At 50.8% G+C, this 22,166-nt stretch overlaps 1 protein-coding gene across 7 annotated transcripts in view; it reads left to right on the top strand.

Moving 5' to 3' along the window:
* Positions 1-22,166, top strand: part of ILDR2 (immunoglobulin like domain containing receptor 2) — a 360,441-nt gene that overhangs the window by 172,766 nt on the left and 165,509 nt on the right. For all 7 annotated transcript variants that reach the window (XM_063956731.1, XM_063956726.1, XM_063956728.1 and 4 more), the window contains exon 3: positions 18,578-18,697. In XM_063956731.1, coding sequence (XP_063812801.1) covers positions 18,578-18,697 — 120 coding nt within the window. The remainder of the gene's footprint in view (positions 1-18,577; positions 18,698-22,166) is intronic.

Genomic DNA, 22,166 nt, shown 5'->3' with positions numbered 1-22,166 from the left:
CCATTCAGCTAACGTTGGCTCCATGCGTCTGTAAGTGAACACCAGGGCCACCCGTTGATTATACACCAGCCGCCGCCCAACTGCCTTCATAGCTAGGTGCAGGCGATCCGTCAATCATATGGAACGTTAGATACACGCCCACTGCGCTCCTACAAGTCAGGGAGGTCCTGTGCGACCTCATTGTTGCTGTCGAGTTTCCGCCTCACACCGCAAATATGTGTATAGTTGCATCTGACAAAATTCGCCATTTGCATCCGTACACAGAGATCCGACCGGGATAGCCTCTGGGAAGTAAATTTACTAAGATGGGAGTTCTATTTAAGATGGGATGTTGCCCATAGCAACCAATCAGATTCCAGATATTATCTTATAGAAGGTGCTAGATAAATAAGAAGTAGAAGCTGATTGGTTGCTATGGGCAACATCCCATTTAAATAGAACTCCCATCTTAGTAAATTTACCCCCGGGTCTTTATATTACTGCAAGCATCATGGAATCTTCCATCCTGACTGACCGAATGGGATCAGACTCCATCCTTACTGGATCACATGACAGGATTAGCGGCCCTTTATCTTCTCTCTTATGGGGGGTCATTCCGAGTTGTTCGCTCGTTATTTTCTCTAACGTCCTAGTGGATGCTGGGGACTCCGTCAGGACCATGGGGATTAGCGGCTCCGCAGGAGACAGGGCACAAAAATAAAGCTTTAGGATCAGGTGGTGTGCACTGGCTCCTCCCCCTATGACCCTCCTCCAAGCCTCAGTTAGGTTTTTGTGCCCGTCCGAGCAGGGTGCAATCTAGGTGGCTCTCCTAAAGAGCTGCTTAGAAAAATTTTTTTAGGTTTTTTATTTTCAGTGAGTCCTGCTGGCAGCAGGCTCACTGCATCGAGGGACTTAGGGGAGAGAAGTGAACTCACCTGCGTGCAGGATGGATTGGCTTCTTAGGCTACTGGACACCATTAGCTCCAGAGGGAGTCGGAACACAGGTCTCACCCTGGGGTTCGTCCCGGAGCCGCGCCGCCGACCCCCCTTGCAGATGCCGAAGATGGAAGAGGTCCAGAAGCAGGCGGCAGAAGACTTTTCAGTCTTCCTGAGGTAGCGCACAGCACTGCAGCTGTGCGCCATTGTTGTCAGCACACTTCACACAGCGGTCACGGAGGGTGCAGGGTGTTGGGGGGGGCGCCCTGGGCAGCAATGTATTATACCTTTTTATGGCTAAAAATACATCACATATAGCCCTTTGAGGCTATATGGATGTATTTAACCCCTGCCAGATCTCACAGATTCCGGAGAAGAGCCCACCGAAATAGGGGGCGGGGCTTATTCTCCTCAGCACACAGCGCCATTTTCCTGCTCAGCTCCGCTGTGAGGAAGGCTCCCAGGACTCTCCCCTGCACTGCACTACAGAAACAGGGTAAAACAGAGAGGGGGGGCACTTTTTTTGGCGATATTAATATATTTAAGCTGCTATAAGGATACAACACTTATATAGGGTTGTTCCCATATATATTATAGCGCTTGGGTGTGTGCTGGCAAACTCTCCCTCTGTCTCCCCAAAGGGCTAGTGGGGTCCTGTCTTCAATAGAGCATTCCCGGTGTGTCTGCTGTGTGTCGGTACGTGTGTGTCGACATGTATGAGGACGATGTTGGTGTGGAGGCGGAGCAATTGCCGGTAATGGTGATGTCACCCCCTAGGGAGTCGACACCGGAATGGATGGCTTTGTTTATGGAATTACGTGATAATGTCAGCACATTACAAAAATCAGTTGACGACATGAGACGGCCGTCAAACCAGTTGGTACCTGCCCAGGCGTCTCAGACACCGTCAGGGGCTGTAAAACGCCCTTTCTCTATCGTCCTAGTGGATGCTGGGGTTCCTGAAAGGACCATGGGGAATAGCGGCTCCGCAGGAGACAGGGCACAAAAAGTAAAGCTTTTCCGATCAGGTGGTGTGCACTGGCTCCTCCCCCTATGACCCTCCTCCAGACTCCAGTTAGATTTTTGTGCCCGGCCGAGAAGGGTGCAATCTAGGTGGCTCTCCTAAAGAGCTGCTTAGAGAAAGTTTAGCTAGGTTTTTTATTTTACAGTGATTCCTGCTGGCAACAGGATCACTGCAGCGAGGGACTGAGGGGAGAAGGAGTCAACTCACCTGCGTGCAGGATGGATTGGCTTCTTGGCTACTGGACATCAAGCTCCAGAGGGACGATCACAGGTACAGCCTGGATGGTCACCGGAGCCGCGCCGCCGGCCCCCTTGCAGATGCTGAAGTCAGAAGAGGTCCAGAATCGGCGGCTGAAGACTCCTGCAGTCTTCTAAAGGTAGCGCACAGCACTGCAGCTGTGCGCCATTTTCCTCTCAGCACACTTCACACGGCAGTCACTGAGGGTGCAGGGCGCTGGGAGGGGGGCGCCCTGGGAGGCAAATGAGTACCTATAAAGGCTAAAAATACCTCACATATAGCCCTAGAGGCTATATGGAGATATTTAACCCCTGCCTGATTTCTCTAAATAGCGGGAGACGAGCCCGCCGGAAAAGGGGCGGGGCCTATCTCCTCAGCACACGGCGCCATTTCCTCTCACAGCTCCGCTGGTCAGGACGGCTCCCAAGTCTCTCCCCTGCACTGCACTACAGAAACAGGGTAAAACAGAGAGGGGGGGGGCACATTTATGGCGATATTTTGATATAACAAAGCAGCTATAGGGGAGCACTTATTATAAGGCTATCCCTGATATATATATATAGCGCTTTTGGTGTGTGCTGGCAAACTCTCCCTCTGTCTCCCCAAAGGGCTAGTGGGTCCTGTCTTCATTAGGAGCATTCCCTGTGTGTCTGCTGTGTGTCGGTACGTGTGTGTCGACATGTATGAGGACGATATTGGTGTGGAGGCGGAGCAATTGCCAAATATGGGGATGTCACCTCCTAGGGGGTCGACACCAGAATGGATGCCTTTATTTATGGAACTACGGGATAGTGTCAACACGCTAAAGCAGTCGTTTGACGACATGAGACGGCTGGACAATCAATTAGTGCCTGTCCAGGCGACTCAAACACCGTCAGGGGCTGTGAAACGCCCTTTGCCTCAGTCGGTCGACACAGACCCAGACACAGGCGATGACTCCAGTGGTGACGGTGACGAATCAACCGTATTTTCCAGTAGGGCCACACGTTATATGATTTTGGCAATGAAGGAGGCGTTACATTTAGCTGATACTACAGGTACCACTAAACAGGGTATTATGTGGGGTATGAAAAAACTACCTATAGTTTTTCCTGAATCAGAAGAACTAAATGACGTGTGTAATGAAGCGTGGGTTGCCCCTGATAAAAAGCTGATAATTTCAAAGAAATTATTGGCATTATACCCTTTCCCGCCAGAGGTTAGGGAGCGCTGGGAAACACCTCCTAGGGTGGACAAGGCGCTAACACGCTTATCTAAACAAGTGGCGTTACCCTCTCCTGAGATGGCCGCACTTAAAGATCCATCAGATAGGAGGATGGAAAATATCCAAAAAAGTATATACACACATGCAGGTGTTATACTACGACCAGCTGTAGCAACTGCCTGGATGGGCAGTGCGGGGGTAGTTTGGTCAGAGTCCCTGATTGAAAATATTGATACCCTGGACAGGGACAATATTTTACTGTCGTTAGAACAAATAAAGGATGCATTTCTTTATATGCGTGATGCACAGAGGGATATATGCACACTGGCATCACGGGTAAGTGCTATGTCCATTTCGGCCAGAAGAGCTTTATGGACGCGACAGTGGACAGGCGATGCGGATTCAAAACGGCATATGGAAGTTTTGCCGTATAAGGGGGAGGAGTTATTTGGAGTCGGTCTATCAGATTTGGTGGCCACGGCTACAGCCGGGAAATCCACCTTTCTACCTCAAGTCACTCCCCAACAGAAAAAGGCACCGACTTTTCAACCGCAGCCCTTTCGTTCCTTTAAAAATAAGAGAGCAAAGGGCTATTCATATCTGCCACGAGGCAAAGGTCGAGGGAAGAGACAGCAACACGCAGCTCCTTCCCAGGATCAGAAGCCCTCCCCGGCTTCTACAAAAGCCTCAGCATGACGCTGGGGCTTCTCAAGCGGACTCGGGGACGGTGGGGGGTCGTCTCAAAAATTACAGCGCGCAGTGGGCTCACTCGCAAGTAGATCCCTGGATCCTGCAGATAATATCTCAGGGATACAGGTTGGAATTAGAGACAGATCCACCTCGCCGTTTCCTGAAGTCTGCTTTACCAACGTCCCCCTCCGAAAGGGAGACGGTGTTGGAAGCCATTCACAAGCTGTACTCTCAGCAGGTGATAGTCAAGGTACCTCTTCTGCAACAAGGGAAGGGGTATTATTCCACTCTTTTTGTGGTACCGAAGCCGGATGGCTCGGTAAGGCCTATTCTAAATCTGAAGTCCTTGAACCTGTACATAAAGAAGTTCAAGTTCAAAATGGAGTCACTCAGAGCAGTGATAGCGAACCTGGAAGAGGGGGACTTTATGGTATCCTTGGACATCAAGGATGCGTATCTCCACGTTCCAATTTACCCCTCACACCAGGGGTACCTCAGGTTCGTTGTACAAAACTGTCACTATCAGTTTCAGACGCTGCCGTTCGGATTGTCCACGGCACCTCGGATCTTTACAAAGGTAATGGCCGAGATGATGATTCTTCTTCGAAGAAAAGGCGTATTAATTATCCCATACTTGGACGATCTCCTAATAAGGGCGAGGTCCAGAGAACAGCTAGAGATGGGATTAGCACTGTCTCAAGAAGTGCTAAAACAGCACGGGTGGATTCTGAATATTCCAAAATCCCAGTTAATGCCGACAACTCGTCTGCTGTTCCTAGGGATGATTCTGGACACGGTTCAGAAAAAGGTTTTTCTCCCGGAGGAAAAAGCCAAGGAGTTATCCGAGCTTGTCAGGAACCTCCTAAAACCAGGAAAGGTGTCTGTACATCAATGCACAAGAGTCCTGGGAAAAATGGTGGCTTCTTACGAAGCGATTCCATTCGGCAGATTCCACGCAAGAATTTTCCAAAGGGATCTGTTGGACAAATGGTCAGGGTCGCATCTTCAGATGCACCTACGGATAACCCTGTCTCCAAGGACAAGGGTGTCTCTTCTGTGGTGGTTGCAGAGTGCTCATCTATTGGAGGGCCGCAGATTCGGCATACAGGATTGGATCCTGGTGACCACGGACGCCAGCCTGAGAGGCTGGGGAGCAGTCACACAAGGAAGAAACTTCCAGGGAGTATGGACGAGCCTGGAAGCGTCTCTTCACATAAACATTCTGGAACTAAGAGCAATATACAATGCTCTAAACCAGGCAGAACCTCTGCTTCAGGGAAAACCGGTGTTGATCCAGTCGGACAACATCACGGCAGTCGCCCATGTGAACAGACAGGGCGGCACAAGAAGCAGGAGTGCAATGGCAGAAGCTGCAAGGATTCTTCGCTGGGCAGAGAATCATGTGATAGCACTGTCAGCAGTGTTCATCCCGGGAGTGGACAACTGGGAAGCAGACTTCCTCAGCAGACACGATCTTCACCCGGGAGAGTGGGGACTTCATCCAGAAGTCTTCCACATGCTGGTAACCCGTTGGGAAAGACCAATGGTGGACATGATGGCGTCTCGCCTCAACAAAAAACTGGACAGGTATTGCGCCAGGTCAAGAGATCCGCAGGCAATAGCTGTGGACGCGCTGGTAACGCCTTGGGTGTACCAGTCGGTGTATGTGTTTCCTCCTCTGCCTCTCATACCAAAAGTATTGAGAATTATACGGCAAAGAGGCGTAAGAACGATACTAGTGGTTCCGGATTGGCCAAGGAGGACTTGGTACCCGGAACTTCAAGAGATGATCACGGAAGATCCGTGGTCTCTACCTCTAAGGAGGGACTTGCTTCAGCAGGGTCCCTGTCTGTTTCAAGACTTACCGCGGCTGCGTTTGACGGCATGGCGGTTGAACGCCGGATCCTAAAGGAAAAAGGCATGCCGGAAGAAGTCATTCCTACTTTGATTAAAGCAAGGAAGGAAGTAACCGTGCAACATTATCACCGAATTTGGCGAAAATATGTTGCGTGGTGCGAAGATCGGAGTGCTCCGACGGAGGAATTTCAACTGGGTCGATTCCTACATTTCCTGCAATCAGGATTGTCAATGGGTCTCAAATTGGGATCTATTAAGGTTCAAATTTCGGCCCTGTCGATTTTCTTTCAAAAAGAATTGGCTTCAGTCCCTGAAGTCCAGACCTTTGTTAAGGGAGTGCTGCATATACAGCCTCCTGTGGTGCCTCCAGTGGCACCGTGGGATCTCAATGTGGTTTTGGACTTCCTAAAATCTCATTGGTTTGAACCACTAAAAAAGGTGGATTTGAAATATCTCACATGGAAAGTGACCATGCTTCTAGCCCTGGCTTCTGCCAGGAGAGTGTCAGAATTGGCAGCTTTATCTTACAAAAGCCCATATCTGATTTTCCATTCGGACAGGGCAGAACTGCGGACTCGTCCGCATTTTCTCCCTAAGGTGGTGTCAGCATTTCATCTGAACCAGCCTATTGTAGTGCCTGCGGCTACAAGTGACTTGGAGGACTCCAAGTTACTGGACGTTGTCAGAGCATTAAAAATATATATTGCAAGGACAGCTGGAGTCAGAAAATCTGACTCGTTGTTTATATTGTATGCACCCAACAAGATGGGTGCTCCTGCGTCTAAGCAGACGATTGCTCGTTGGATCTGTAGCACAATCCAACTTGCACATTCTGTGGCAGGCCTGCCACAGCCTAAATCTGTAAAGGCCCACTCCACAAGGAAGGTGGGCTCATCTTGGGCGGCTGCCCGAGGGGTCTCGGCATTACAACTTTGCCGAGCAGCTACGTGGTCAGGGGAGAACACGTTTGTAAAATTTTACAAATTTGATACTCTGGCTAAGGAGGACCTGGAGTTCTCTCATTCGGTGCTGCAGAGTCATCCGCACTCTCCCGCCCGTTTGGGAGCTTTGGTATAATCCCCATGGTCCTTTCAGGAACCCCAGCATCCACTAGGACGATAGAGAAAATAAGATTTTACTTACCGATAAATCTATTTCTCGGAGTCCGTAGTGGATGCTGGGCGCCCATCCCAAGTGCGGATTATCTGCATAATTTGTACATAGTTATTGTTAACTAATTCGGGTTATTGTTGAAGGAAGCCATCTTTCAGAGGCTCCGCTGTTATCATACTGTTAACTGGGTTTAGATCACAAGTTGTACGGTGTGATTGGTGTGGCTGGTATGAGTCTTACCCGGGATTCAAAATCCTCCCTTATTGTGTACGCTCGTCCGGGCACAGTACCTAACTGGAGTCTGGAGGAGGGTCATAGGGGGAGGAGCCAGTGCACACCACCTGATCGGAAAAGCTTTACTTTTTGTGCCCTGTCTCCTGCGGAGCCGCTATTCCCCATGGTCCTTTCAGGAACCCCAGCATCCACTACGGACTCCGAGAAATAGATTTATCGGTAAGTAAAATCTTATTTTACCTCAGTCGGTCGATACAGACCCAGACACGGACACTGAATCTAGTGTCGACGGTGAAGAAACAAACGTATTTTCCAGTAGGGCCACACGTTATATGATCACGGCAATGAAGGAGACTTTGCATATCTCTGATACTACAAGTACCACAAAAAGGGGTATTATGTGGGGGGTGAAAAAACTACCTGTAGTTTTTCCTGAATCAGAGGAATTGAATGATGTATGTGATGAAGCGTGGGTTAACCCAGATAGAAAAGGGCTAATTTCTAAAACGTTATTGGCATTATACCCTTTCCCGCCAGAGGTTAGGGCGCGCTGGGAAACACCCCCTAAGGTGGATAAGGCGCTCACACGCTTATCAAAACAAGTGGCGTTACCGTCTCCTGATACGGCCGTCCTCAAGGATCCAGCTGATAGGAGGCTGGAAACTACTCTAAAAAGTATATACACACATACTGGTGTTATACTGCGACCAGCCATCGCTTCAGCCTGGATGTGCAGTGCTGGAGTGGTCTGGTCGGATTCCCTGACTGAAAATATTGATACCCTGGATAGGGACAGTATTTTACAGACTTTAGAGCAATTAAAGGATGCTTTTCTTTATATGCGAGATGCTCAGAGGGATATTTGCACTCTGGCATCGAGAGTAAGTGCGATGTCCATATCTGCCAGAAGAAGTTTATGGACACGACAGTGGTCAGGTGATGCGGATTCCAAACGGCATATGGAAGTATTGCCGTATAAAGGGGAGGAATTATTTGGCGTCGGTCTATCGGATTTGGTGGCCACGGCAACTGCCGGGAAATCCACCTTTTTACCTCAGACCCCCTCCCAACAGAAAAAGACACCGTCTTTTCAGCCGCAGTCCTTTCGGTCCTATAAGAACAAGCGGGCAAAAGGACAGTCATATCTGCCCCGAGGCAGAGGAAAGGGTAAGAGAGGGCAGCAAGCAGCTCCTTCCCAGGAACAGAAGCCCTCCGCGGGTTCTGCAAAGCCCTCAGCATGACGCTGGGGCTTTACAAGCGGACTCAGGAGCGGTGGGGGGTCGACTCAAGAATTTCAGCGCGCAGTGGGCTTGCTCACAGGTGGACCCCTGGATCCTGCAGGTAGTATCTCAGGGTTACAGGTTGGAATTCGAGAAGTCTCCCCCTCGCCGGTTCCTAAAGTCTGCTTTGCCAACGTCTCCCTCAGACAGGGCGACGGTATTGGAAGCCATTCACAAGCTGTTTTCTCAGCAGGTGATAGTCAAGGTACCCCTCCTACAACAGGGAAAGGGGTATTACTCCACGCTATTTGTGGTACCGAAGCCGGACGGCTCGGTAAGACCTATTCTAAATCTGAAATCTTTGAACCTGTACATAAAAAAATTCAAGTTCAAGATGGAATCACTCAGAGCAGTGATAGCGAATCTGGAAGAAGGGGACTTTATGGTGTCCCTGGACATAAAAGATGCTTACCTGCATGTCCCAATTTGCCCTTCACATCAAGGGTACCTCAGGTTCGTGGTGCAAAACTGTCATTATCAGTTTCAGACGCTGCCGTTTGGATTGTCCACGGCACCTCGGGTCTTTACCAAGGTAATGGCCGAAATGATGATTCTTCTGCGAAGAAGAGGCGTATTAATTATCCCTTACTTGGACGATCTCCTGATAAGGGCAAGGTCCAGAGAACAGCTGGAGGACGGAGTAGCACTAACCCAAGTAGTGCTGCAACAACACGGGTGGATTCTGAATTTCCCAAAATCTCAGTTGACCCCGACAACACGTCTGCTGTTCCTGGGAATGATTCTGGACACGGTTCAGAAAAAGGTGTTTCTTCCGGAGGAGAAAGCCAAGGAGTTATCCGAACTTGTCAGGAACCTCCTAAAACCAGGAAAAGTGTCTGTGCATCAATGCACAAGAGTCCTGGGAAAGATGGTGGCTTCTTACGAAGCAATCCCATTCGGCAGATTCCACGCACGAACTTTTCAGTGGGATCTGCTGGACAAATGGTCCGGATCGCATCTGCAGATGCATCAGCGGATAACCTTATCGCCACGGACAAGGGTGTCTCTTCTGTGGTGGTTACAGAGTGCTCATCTGTTAGAAGGCCGCAGATTCGGCATACAGGACTGGGTCCTGGTGACCACGGATGCCAGTCTGAGAGGCTGGGGAGCGGTCACACAGGGAAGAAACTTCCAGGGAGTATGGTCAAGCCTGGAGATGTCTCTTCACATAAATATACTGGAGCTAAGAGCGATTTACAATGCTCTAAGCCTGGCAAAACCCCTGCTTCAGGGTCAGCCGGTGTTGATCCAGTCGGACAACATCACGGCAGTCGCCCACGTAAACAGACAGGGCGGCACAAGAAGCAGGAGAGCAATGGCAGAAGCTGCAAGGATTCTTCGCTGGGCGGAAGATCATGTGATAGCACTGTCAGCAGTGTTCATTCCGGGAGTGGACAACTGGGAAGCAGACTTCCTCAGCAGACACGATCTACACCCGGGAGAGTGGGGACTTCATCCAGAAGTCTTCCACATGATTGTGAACCGTTGGGAAAAACCAAAGGTGGATATGATGGCGTCTCGCCTCAACAAAAAGCTGGACAGGTATTGCGCCAGGTCAAGAGACCCTCAGGCAATAGCTGTGGACGCTCTGGTAACACCGTGGGTGTTCCAGTCAGTGTATGTGTTTCCTCCTCTGCCTCTCATACCCAAAGTACTGAGAATTATACGGCAAAGGGGAACGATACTCGTGGCTCCGGATTGGCCAAGAAGAACTTGGTACCCGGAACTTCAGGAGATGCTCACGGAAAATCCGTGGCCTCTACCTCTAAGACGGGACCTGATTCAGCAGGGACCGTGTCTATTCCAAGACTTACCGCGGCTGCGTTTGACGGCGTGGCGGTTGAACGCCGAATTCTAAAGGAAATGGGCATTCCGGAAGAGGTCATCCCTACACTGGTTAAAGCCAGGAAGGAGGTGACTGCACAACATTATCACCGCATTTGGAAAAAATATGTTGCGTGGTGCGAGGCCAGGAAGGCCCCCACGGAGGAATTTCAATTGGGTCGATTCCTACATTTCCTGCAAACAGGATTGTCTATGGGCCTCAAGTTGGGGTCCATTAAGGTTCAAATTTCGGCCCTGTCGATTTTCTTCCAGAAAGAATTGGCTTCAGTTCCTGAAGTCCAGACTTTTGTAAAAGGAGTACTACATATACAGCCCCCGGTTGTGCCCCCAGTGGCTCCGTGGGACCTTAATGTAGTTTTGGATTTTCTCAAATCCCATTGGTTTGAGCCACTCAAATCGGCGGATTTGAAATATCTTACATGGAAAGTAACCATGCTACTGGCCCTGGCTTCAGCCAGGAGAGTGTCAGAATTGGCGGCTTTATCGTATAAAAGCCCATATCTGATTTTCCATTCGGACAGGGCAGAACTGCGGACGCGTCCTCATTTTCTGCCTAAGGTGGTGTCAGCGTTTCACCTGAACCAGCCTATTGTGGTGCCTGCGGCTACTAGCGATTTGGAGGATTCCAAGTTGCTGGACGTTGTCAGGGCATTGAAAATATATATTTCAAGGACGGCTGGAGTCAGAAAATCTGACTCGCTGTTTATACTGTATGCACCCAACAAGCTGGGTGCTCCTGCTTCTAAGCAGACGATTGCTCGTTGGATTTGTAGCACAATTCAACTTGCACATTCTGTGGCAGGCCTGCCACAGCCTAAATCTGTCAAGGCCCATTCCACAAGGAAGGTGGGCTCATCCTGGGCGGCTGCCCGAGGGGTCTCGGCATTACAACTCTGCCGAGCAGCTACGTGGTCGGGGGAGAACACGTTTGTAAAATTCTACAAATTTGATACCCTGGCTAAAGAGGACCTGGAGTTCTCTCATTCGGTGCTGCAGAGTCATCCGCACTCTCCCGCCCGTTTGGGAGCTTTGGTATAATCCCCATGGTCCTGACGGAGTCCCCAGCATCCACTAGGACGTTAGAGAAAATAAGATTTTACTTACCGATAAATCTATTTCTCGTAGTCCGTAGTGGATGCTGGGCGCCCATCCCAAGTGCGGATTGTCTGCAATACTTGTACATAGTTATTGTTACAAAAAAATCGGGTTGTTCTTGTTGTGAGCCGTCTGTTCAGAGGCTCCTACGTTGTCATGCTGTTAACTGGGTTCAGATCACAAGTTGTACGGTGTGATTGGTGTGGCTGGTATGAGTCTTACCCGGGATTCAAAATCCTTCCTTATTGTGTACGCTTGTCCGGGCACAGTATCCTAACTGAGGCTTGGAGGAGGGTCATAGGGGGAGGAGCCAGTGCACACCACCTGATTCTAAAGCTTTATTTTTGTGCCCTGTCTCCTGCGGAGCCGCTAATCCCCATGGTCCTGACGGAGTCCCCAGCATCCACTACGGACTACGAGAAATAGATTTATCGGTAAGTAAAATCTTATTTTTTTGTCACAACGGAGCGATTAGTCTCTAATGCGCATGCGCAATGTCCGCAGTGCGACTGCGCCAAGTAAATTTGCTATGCAGGTAGGAATTTTACTCACGGCATTACATGGTTTTTTCTTCGTTCTGGTGATCGTAATGTGATTGACAGGAAGTGGGTGTTTCTGGGCGGAAACTGGCCGTTTTATGGGAGTGTGTGAAAAAACGCTACCGTTTCTGGGAAAAACGCGGGAGTGGCTGGAGAAACGGAGGAGTGTCTGGGCAAACGCTGGGTGTGTTTGTGACGTCAAACCAGGGACGACAAGCACTGAACTGATCGCACTGGAAGAGTAAGTCTCGAGCTACTCAGAAACTGCACAGGGAAGTCTTTTCGCAATATTGCGAATCTTTCGTTCGCAATTTTGATAAGCTAAGATTCACTCCCAGTAGGCGGCGGCTTAGCGTGTGCAAAGCTGCTAAAAGCAGCTTGCGAGCGAACAACTCAGAATGACCCCCATGGTCACAAGCAGTATATATACCCAGCGTTATCCAGCCGGCCAGATGAACCGAAGTTCCAGTGAATGCTGCACCGTAAAAACTTTATTTCCCCTATCGGGCGCAGAGCCAGGAATATCATTACCATCGCCGATGGCTTTACATAGTGTCACTGCGTGTGGCCAGACACTTAAGAACTGTCACCAAATTTTATGTCGCTGTCACTCAGCCTGATGTATACTTTTTAACGCAGCAATTATTTTGTTGACTTTTATAAGCTCATGTCGGCTTTATCATAATTATTTTCATTGCCGCTCGTTGTTCACGGACTATTTTATTGTACTCAGATTGCTAATTGAAAGTGTAAAAGACGTGTAGAGATATTGTTAGTTTCTTTGAAGACGTTTGTGTTTTATGCAGCAATAATGTTTCTCACTGTATGGGAATTGTTATGACGTAGGAAAGATCTTATTAATACTGAGAGGAATAACACGGTAAAGGACAATTACAAAAGTGGCAAAGTGTAAAGAACGTTCCCCTCTGTCAAATGCTTCTAATTATCCGTCTGGCGCAATCACCAGTAAACTAATTAATCTGCGCCTACTCTTGAGGGATAGAACTGGAAAGAGGCGGAACGCCTTGTAAATAGATTATGGGGTCTATTTACTAAGACTTGGATGGAGATAAAGTGAACGGAGATAAAGTATCAGCCAATCAGCTCCTAACTGTCAGGCCGTATGCTGGGTTTGAAAAATGACAGTTGGGAGCTGGGTGGTTGGTACATTGGGGCAGATGTATTAACTTGGAGAAGGTATAAGGAAGTGATAGACCAGTGATAAGTGCAAGGTGATAAACGCACCAGCCAATCCGCTCCAATATGCAAATTGACAGTTAGCTGATTGGCTGGTGCTTTTATCACCTTGCACTTATCACTAGTTTATCACTTCCTTATGCCTTCTCCAGGTTAATTCATCTGCCCCATTGTACCAACCACCCAGCTCCCAACTGTCATTTTTCAAACCCAGCAAACAGCCTGACAGTTAGGAACTGATTGGCTGGTGCATTTATCACCTTGCACTTATCACTGCTTTATCACTTCCTTATGCCTTCTCCAGCTTAATACATCTGTTTATCTCAGTCCACTTTATCTCCATCCAAGGCTTAGTACACAGGTTCTCAAACTCGGTCCTCAGGACCCCACACAGTGCACGTTTTGCAGGTCTCCTCACAGAATCACAAGTGACATAATTAGCCCCACCTGTGGACCTTTTAAAATGTGTCAGTGAGTAATTAATACACCTGTGCACTTGCTGGGTTACCTGCAAAACATGCACTGTGTGGGGTCCTGAGGACCGAGTTTGAGAACCACTGGCTTAGTACATAGAACCCTATGGCTGTGCTGGAAAGAGTGACAATTTCATTTCAGAGTCCCGTCTCATGCAATTGTGTTATTAATTTAACTTGTCCCATTTATAGCCGCCTGTGCTGGTTTGAAGCTGATCAGTTTTTACGGTTTCTCCTCCTCGCCCACTTCTCCACTCTGTAGGAGGTTTGATACATTTCCCCCTCTGTATCCTGCCCTACTTGGTACTGAGAGATGGACAGTCTCTGCCCACACTGACACCTCTCAGGATGTCTCTTATGCTGGGTACACACCTGGCCGATCCGCTGACCTGTCTGATGATTGGTAAACGCATACACACTTACCAATCGTCCGCCCAATATGTGTTGTGCCTTACGTCACAACTGGGCGGGCATTTAAATGTGCCAGCCCAGATGAGAAGTCAGTCACCGGCGGACCCTGCAGCAAGTGTGCTGACCACCCGTACACACAGCACGATGTACCACTGTATGTGTAGAAATATTGGGGGACAATTTATCACAATCCATACTTCAGATGCGATTGAAAAATTCACCCACACTCTCTATACAGAATATTGCAGGAATGTATTACTATTCGGGTGCCGGGACAGAGCTTTCTATTATAACTAGGGGGAGGGTCAGGAGAGGAGCGCAGCGGGAGCATAGGGGGGCAGCAGAGGCAGGAGAGCAGTGGGAGCATGAGGAGGAGGCAGAGGCAGGAGCGCAGCGGGAGCATAGAGGGGCAGCAAAGGCAGGAGAGCAGTGGGAGCATGGGGAGGCAGGAGCGCAGCGGGAGCATGAGGCAGCAGAGGCAGGAGAGCAGCGGGAGCATGAGGAGGCAGCAGAGGCAGGAGCGCAGCGGGAGCATGGAGAAGCAGCAGAGGCAGGAGCGCAGCGGGAGCATGGAGAAGCAGCAGAGGCAGGAGCGCAGCGGGCGCATAGGGGGGCAGCAGAGGCAGGAGTGCAGCATGAGCATAGGGGGGCAGCAGAGGAAGCAGCGCAGCGGGAGCATGGGGAGGCAGCAGAGGAAGGAGCGCAGCGGGAGCATTAAGAAGCAGCAGAGGCAGGACCGCAGCGGGAGCATGGAGAAGCAGCAGAGGCAGGGGCGCAGTGGGAGCATGGAGAAGCAGTAGAGGCAGGAGTGCAGCGGGAGCATGGAGAAGCAGCAGAGGCAGGAGTGCAGCAGGAGCATGAGGAGGCAGCAGAGGCAGGAGCGCAGTGGGAACATAGGGGGGTAGCAGAGGCAGGAGCGCAGCGGGAGCATGGGGCGGCAGGAGCGCAGTGGGAACATAGGGAGGCAGCAGAGGAAGGGGCGCAGCGGGAGCATAGGGAGGCAGAAGAGCGGTGGGAACATAAGGGGGCAGCAGAGGAAGGAGCGCAGTGGGAGCATGGGGCGGCAGGAGCGCAGTGGGAACATAGGGAGGCAGCAGAGGAGGGAGAGCAGTGGGAACATAGGGAGGCAGCAGAGGAAGGAGCACAGCGGGAGCATGAGGAGGCAGGAGAGCAGTGGGAGCATGAGGAGGCAGCAGAGGCAGGAGCACTGCAGGAGTATGGGAAGGCAGCAGAGGCAGGAGAGCAGCGGGAGCATGAGGAGGCAGGAGCACTGCAGGAGTATGGGGAGGCAGCAGAGGCAGGAGAGCAGCGGGAGCATGAGGAGGCAGCAGAGGCAGGAGAGCAGTGGGAGCATAGTGAGGCAGCAGAGGAAGTTGAGCAGCGGAGCATGAAGAGGCAGCAGAGGCAGGAGCACAGTGGGGACATAGGGAGGCAGCAGAGGAAGGAGCGCAGCGGGAGCATGAAGAGGCAGGAGAGCAATGGGAGCATGAGGAGGCAGCAGAGGCAGGAGTGCAGTGGGAGCATGAAGAGGCAGGAGAGCAGTGGGAGCATGAGGAGGCAGCAGAGGCAGGAGAGCAGCGGGAGCATGGAGGCAGGAGAGCAGCAGGAGCATGAGGAGGCAGCAAGGGCAGGAGAGCAGTGGGAGTATGAGGAGGCAGCAGAGGCAGGAGCACAGCAGAGATAGGAGTGCAGCGGGAGCATGGGGAGGCAGGAGCACAGCGGGAGCATGGAGAAGCAGCTGAGGCAGGAGACAGCGGGAGCATAGGGGAGGCAGTAGAGGCAGGAGCGCAGTGGGAGCATAGGGGAGGCAGGAGAGCAGCGGGAGCATGGGGAGGCAGCAGGAGCAAGGAGAAGCAGCTGAGGCAGGAGAGCAGTGGGAGCATGGGGATTCAGCAGAGGCAGGAGCGCAGCGGGAGCATGAGGAGGCAGGAGAGCAGTGGGAACATAGTGAGGCAGCAGAGGAAGGAGAGCAGCGGGAGAATGAGGAGGCAGGAGAGCAGCGGGAGCATGAGGAGGCAGCAGAGGCAGGAGAGCAGCGGGAGCATGAGGAGGCAGCAGAGGCAGGAGCGCAGTGGGAACATAGGGAGGCAGCAGAGGAAGGAGCGCAGCGGGAGCATGAGGAGGCAGCAGAGGTAGGAGAGCAGCGAAGCATGAGGAAACAGGAGCACAGTGGGAACATAGGGAGGCAGCAGAAGAAGGAGCGCAGCGGGAGCATGAGGAGGCAGAAGAGGCAGGAGAGCAGCAGGAGCATGGAGAAGCAGCTGAGGCAGGAGAGCAGCAGGAGCATGGAGAAGCAGCTGAGGCAGGAGAGCAGCGGGAGCATGAGGAGGCAGCAGGGGCAGGAGAGCAGTAGGAGTATGAGGAGGCAGCAGAGGCAGGAGCACAGCAGAGACAGGAGCGCAGCGGGAGCATGGAGAAGCAGCTGAGGCAGGAGCGCAGCAGGAGCATGGGGAGGCAGGAGCACAGCAGTAGCATGAAGAGGCAGCAGAGGCAGGAGCGCAGCAGGAGCATGGAGAAGCAGCTGAGGCAGGAGAGCAGCAGGAGCATGGAGAAGCAGCTGAGGCAGGAGAGCAGCAGGAGCATGGAGAAGCAGCTGAGGCAGGAGAGCAGCGGGAGCATGAGGAGGCAGCAGGGGCAGGAGAGCAGTAGGAGTATGAGGAGGCAGCAGAGGCAGGAGCACAGCAGAGACAGGAGCGCAGCGGGAGCATGGAGAAGCAGCTGAGGCAGGAGCGCAGCAGGAGCATGGGGAGGCAGGAGCACAGCAGTAGCATGAAGAGGCAGCAGAGGCAGGAGCGCAGCAGGAGCATGGAGAAGCAGCTGAGGCAGGAGAGCAGCAGGAGCATGGAGAAGCAGCTGAGGCAGGAGAGCAGCAGGAGCATGGAGAAGCAGCTGAGGCAGGAGAGCAGCAGGAGCATGGAGAAGCAGCTGAGGCAGGAGAGCAGCGGGAGCATGAGGAGGCAGCAGAGGCAGGAGCGCAGCAGGAGCATGGAGAAGCAGCTGAGGCAGGAGAGCAGCAGGAGCATGGAGAAGCAGCTGAGGCAGGAGAGCAGCAGGAGCATGGAGAAGCAGCTGAGGCAGGAGAGCAGCGGGAGCATGAGGAGGCAGCAGAGGCAGGAGAGCAGCGGGAGCATGAGGAGGCAGCAGGGGCAGGAGAGCAGTAGGAGTATGAGGAGGCAGCAGAGGCAGGAGCACAGCAGAGACAGGAGCGCAGCGGGAGCATGGGGAGGCAGCAGAGGCAGGAGCGCAGCAGGAGCATGGGGAGGCAGGAGCACAGCAGTAGCATGAAGAGGCAGCAGAGGCAGGAGCGCAGCAGGAGCATGGAGAAGCAGCTGAGGCAGGAGAGCAGCGGGAGCATAGGGGAGGCAGTAGAGGCAGGAGCGCAGTGGGAGCATAGGGGAGGCAGGAGAGCAGCGGGAGCATGGGGAGCCAGCAGAGGCAGGAGCGCAGCGGGAGCATGGGGAGGCAGCAGAGCAGCCGGAGCATGGAGAAGCAGCTGAGGCAGGAGAGCAGTGGGAGCATGGGGAGGCAGCAGAGGCAGGAGCGCAGTAGGAGCATGGGGAGGCAGCAGAGGCAGGTGAGCAGCGGAAGCATGGGGGGCAGTAGAGGTAGGAGCGCAGCAGGATCATGGGGAGGCAGGAGAGCAGCGGGAGCATAGGGGGCAGTAGAGGTAGGAGCGCAGCGGAGGGGTAGCTGACGAATGTGGAGTCACTTTCAGGGTGTTATTTTGCAAAAGTCCCCTTAGAATAGCAGGAAGGTGATTCGCAGGGAGCAAGCTCTGTCCCTGCAGGCAAATTGTAATACATTTGTGCAATATTTTCAAATACCACAATGGGAATGTTTGGTGCATTTATCGCATCACAAATGCATCTGACATGCGGATTGTGATAAATATGCCCCTTTGCCGCAGGGATGAAGAATTATAATGGGAGAGAGGAGGGATTAGCACTGGGAAAGGGTTCTAGTTGTTAGTATATGGGCTTGCAGTCTGCATTATCACCTTCCAATTTCCATACATTCAAATCACTTTATTACTGAGTCAGGCCAAACACAGGGGAACTTTGCCAGTCACTGACGCGTTTCACAGTAGAATACTTCTGTCTCCTGCAACAGATGCGCTAGGATGAGCGGTCTGGAGTACGCGTTTAACTGGGAGCACTTTGGCTATGGGTCACCTGGCTTCTGCTTGGCTCGCGGCTGCTACCAGTCCAAATGGGATGGGGGCTTAGGCCAGGGAGAATCAGCAAGTATTAAAATGTAATTATTAAGTATAACTTACTAATTGACAATGATTGACTTGTAAGCTAATGAAGATAAAACACAATACAATGGTGGGAAGAGATCTGGGATATGGTGGGCTAAAGGATCAGCTCTCAAAGTCACATTAATGACAGACGTCCGGTACATGAAGCGACTGCTGCCCTCCTTCAGGTTCCTCTCTCACCCCAGTTTCTGTTGGGTTCCAGATGCAGATCTCCAGTTTGCCACTGTCCAGTGGGGAGACAGCGGCCTGTATTACTGCCTTGTTGCTGTCTCCGATGACCTGGAAGGAAAAAACGAGGATCGGGTGGAAGTCCTTGTAATGGGTGAGTGCATCATATCTATATATTTCTATTAACTGTTGTGGGAATTATTGCAATTGTAACAGGATGTTTTTCAATAACTGCTTAATGGAATGTGTTCTGTCATATGGCGTCCAGTGAGTGTATCCGAGGATGTGCCGCTAATGGGAGACAGGCACTGAGGATGTCTCATTGTATGCGTCGTAGGTGCAGTGTCTGGCGCTACAGGTGTTGCACACTTTGTAACTTGCTGATACCCACGCAACGTATATATCACCATCATGTAAAATAATCTGAGTCCGTAACGCGTTTTACATTTTGTTATGGTGTTCTCCTTAGTGTATAGAGCGGATGATCACTTACTTTCCTCAGTATAAAGACATTGGGGGTCATTCCGAGATGTCCGCTCGTTGCCGATTTTCGCTATGCTGCGATTTGTTGCTAATTGCGCATGCGCTTAGTTATTTAACTAAAAACTTCGCAGATTTGCTGTGGATCCTGCGGCGCTTTTCAGTCGCTCTGCTGATCGGTGAATGATTGACAGGAAAGGTGCGTTTCTGGGTGGTAACTGAGCGTTTTCCGGGAGTGTGCAAAAAAAACGCAGGCGTGTCAGGAAAAAACGCGGGAGTGTTTGGAGAAACGGGGGAGTGGCTGGCCGAACGCAGGGCGTGTTTGTGACGTCAAACCAGGAACTAAACGGACTGAGCTGATCGCAATCTAGGAGTAGGTCTGGAGCTACTGAGAAACTGCTAAGAATGATTTATTCGCAATTCTGCTAACCTTTCGTTAGCAATTCTGCTAAGCTAAGATACACTCACAGAGGGCGGCGGCTTAGCGTGTGCAATGCTGCTAAAAGCAGCTAGCGAGCGAACAACTCGGAATGAGGGCCATTCCTGGAGAATATTAACACTCAAATGCAAAGAGCGTCCTATGATGTAACTGGAGTAGCCCCAAAGATGTACGTTTGCCTCTATTAATGATTCGATAATATATATTCCCGATGTTTTTAAGTAGCAATCATTTAAAAAGCAAAACCAACCTGCTCTTGGTGATTGCAACTTTAAAACATTGGGCCTAATTCAGACCTGATCGCAGCAGCGAATTTGTTAGCAAATGGGCAAAACCATGGGGGTCATTCCGAGTTGATTGCTTGCTGCGGATTTTCGCAGCGCAGCGATCAGGTAAAAAAAACACAAAACTGAGCATGCGGGAACAAAGAGCACCGTTGCAGTGCGCTGTATCTAGCGAAGAATCCATTCGCACAGCCGAACGCAAGGAGATTGGCAGGAAGAGGGCATTTATGGGTGTCAACTGACCTTTTTCTGGGAGTGGTAGGGAAAACGCAGGCATGTCCAGGCGTTTGCAGGACGGGTGTCTGACATCAATTCTGGGACCAAAAAGACTGAAGTGATCGCAAGCGCTGAGTAAGTCCAGAGCTACGCAGCTGCACAGGCGTTCGCACTCTTGCAAAGCGAAAATACACTCCCCCGTGGGCGGCGACTATGCGTTTGCACGGCTGGCGACTATGCGTTTGCACGGCTGCTAAAAGTAACTAGCGAGCGATCAACTCGGAATAACCCCCCATGTGCACTGCAGGTGTGGCAGATATAACGTGCAGAGAGAGTTAGATTTGGGTGGGTTATATTGTTTCTGTGCAGGGTAAATACTGGCTGCTTTATTTTTACCCTGCAATTTAGAGTTCAGTTTGAACACACTCCACCCAAATCTAACTCTCTCTGCACATGTTACATCTGCCCCACCTGCACTGCTCATGGTTTTGCCCATTAGCTAACAAATTTGCTGCTGCGATCAGGTCTGGATTAGGCTCATTGTGTAGACTCTCTGGGATCTCAGCGATACCTGCAAGTTGCAACCTATTGCATTTACCCCTTAGGGTAGCTGGAAGACTGAGTTAGAGAACCACTGATCTAGACCGTTGGCTCTCAACCTCAGCTCATGTTATGAGTATTTCTGTCTGCTGCAGCAGGTGGGATCATTACTGACTCGGCAATATAGATTAACTCACCTGTACGTGATTACAGAAACTGGAGTTTAGAACCACTGCTCTAGTCCATACAGTTGCAGTGGCTCAGTGGTAACGTGTCCCTGTAGAGGATTGAGAAATAAGGGTAACTCTGAAATTAGTATGCAGTCTACAGTCATATAATGTAGAAAGCCGCGTCGTTTGCTATTTTTCGAACAGTATAAGGTACGTTGTTCATTGTTTGCGGTTATGTAAGTGTGAGTGTGTACAGGACATGATGTTACCACTCTGGCTGACCCCACAAAATCGCCGTACCCACTTTTCAAGAATCTACTACCTGACCAAACTCAATTACCACACCCGCTTCTCAATTTTCTCACACCGGCGGAGATGTATCAAGCCTTGGAGAGAGATTAAGGGGTATATTCAATTGAAGTCGAAAGCTGTCGTCTGTCGGAAAGACGGCAGTTTTCGACTTTTTTAGGTCGGAGGGAGACTTCGCTTGCTGGAGCTAGGTGGACGCTGCCGTGAGCGCCGGCTGTGACACATCCTCCTGCTTCGCTTGCTGGAGCGCTGCTGTAGCGCTGCTCTCCTCCGTCTCCCCGCGGCTCTCCCCCATCTCCGCTCCCTCATCTCAATCAGACTTTTTTTTTAAGTCGGATTGAGATGCCCATTGAATAGCCCTTGTCGGATCCTTTCTGATAAATGCATGTCGGAATGGATCCGACTTCAATTGAATATACCCCAAAGTGGAGAGAGATACAGAGTGAGATTTATCAAAGCTTGGAGAGAATAAGTGGAGAGAGATGACGTATCAGCCAATCAGCACCTAACTGCCATGTTACACGCAGTGTTTGAAAAATGATAGCCGGGAGCTGATTCTTTATCACTGTGCCATTTATCACTCTCCAAAGCTTGATAAATCTGGGCCTTCATCTCTCTCAACTTTATCTCTCTTCAAGGCTTCAGACGTCTCCTCCACAATCAGGAATAACACTGGGTGGGAGATTTATGAAACCTTCTATGTTTCCCATAGCAACCAGTTTCTAGCAGGCATTTTATAGAATGTTTAGGTAAATGGTAGCTGCTCGGTCCGTTCTATTTGTACGTTAGTGAGCATGTGACAGCTGAACCTGTGCGCACATTATATGGAGTCCTGGCAAAGGCTGATCGGAGGGGAGAATTGCGCTGATGGGGGGAGCTGCAGTGAGATATTGTACCTTCTTCAAACATTAATTCTAATTATGCGTAACTGGCTTGGAGGTATAATTTCCGTTTAAATATAGTGATTTCATCGTAATGAAGTTGGGAGTACATCAATACTGCAGCTGCATACACAGTATATCAACGCTTCAATATTTCCGCTCTCTCCCTCACGGGTAATAGCGCAGCTGTGAATGTATCGGATGCTAGGTGCACCCATCTCCTGTATTATATTGGCTTTCAGTGTAGCAGGCACTGTACATATTGTAACACAGGTTCCTGAAGCTTTAGTAAATGCCCTGACGC

The sequence above is a fragment of the Pseudophryne corroboree genome, chromosome 2, assembly GCF_028390025.1.
Source record: "Pseudophryne corroboree isolate aPseCor3 chromosome 2, aPseCor3.hap2, whole genome shotgun sequence".
NCBI classification, from domain to species: Eukaryota; Metazoa; Chordata; class Amphibia; order Anura; family Myobatrachidae; genus Pseudophryne; species Pseudophryne corroboree.
Note: the sequence above shows the minus strand (reverse complement) of the source record. Positions and strands in the feature narration are given on the sequence as shown.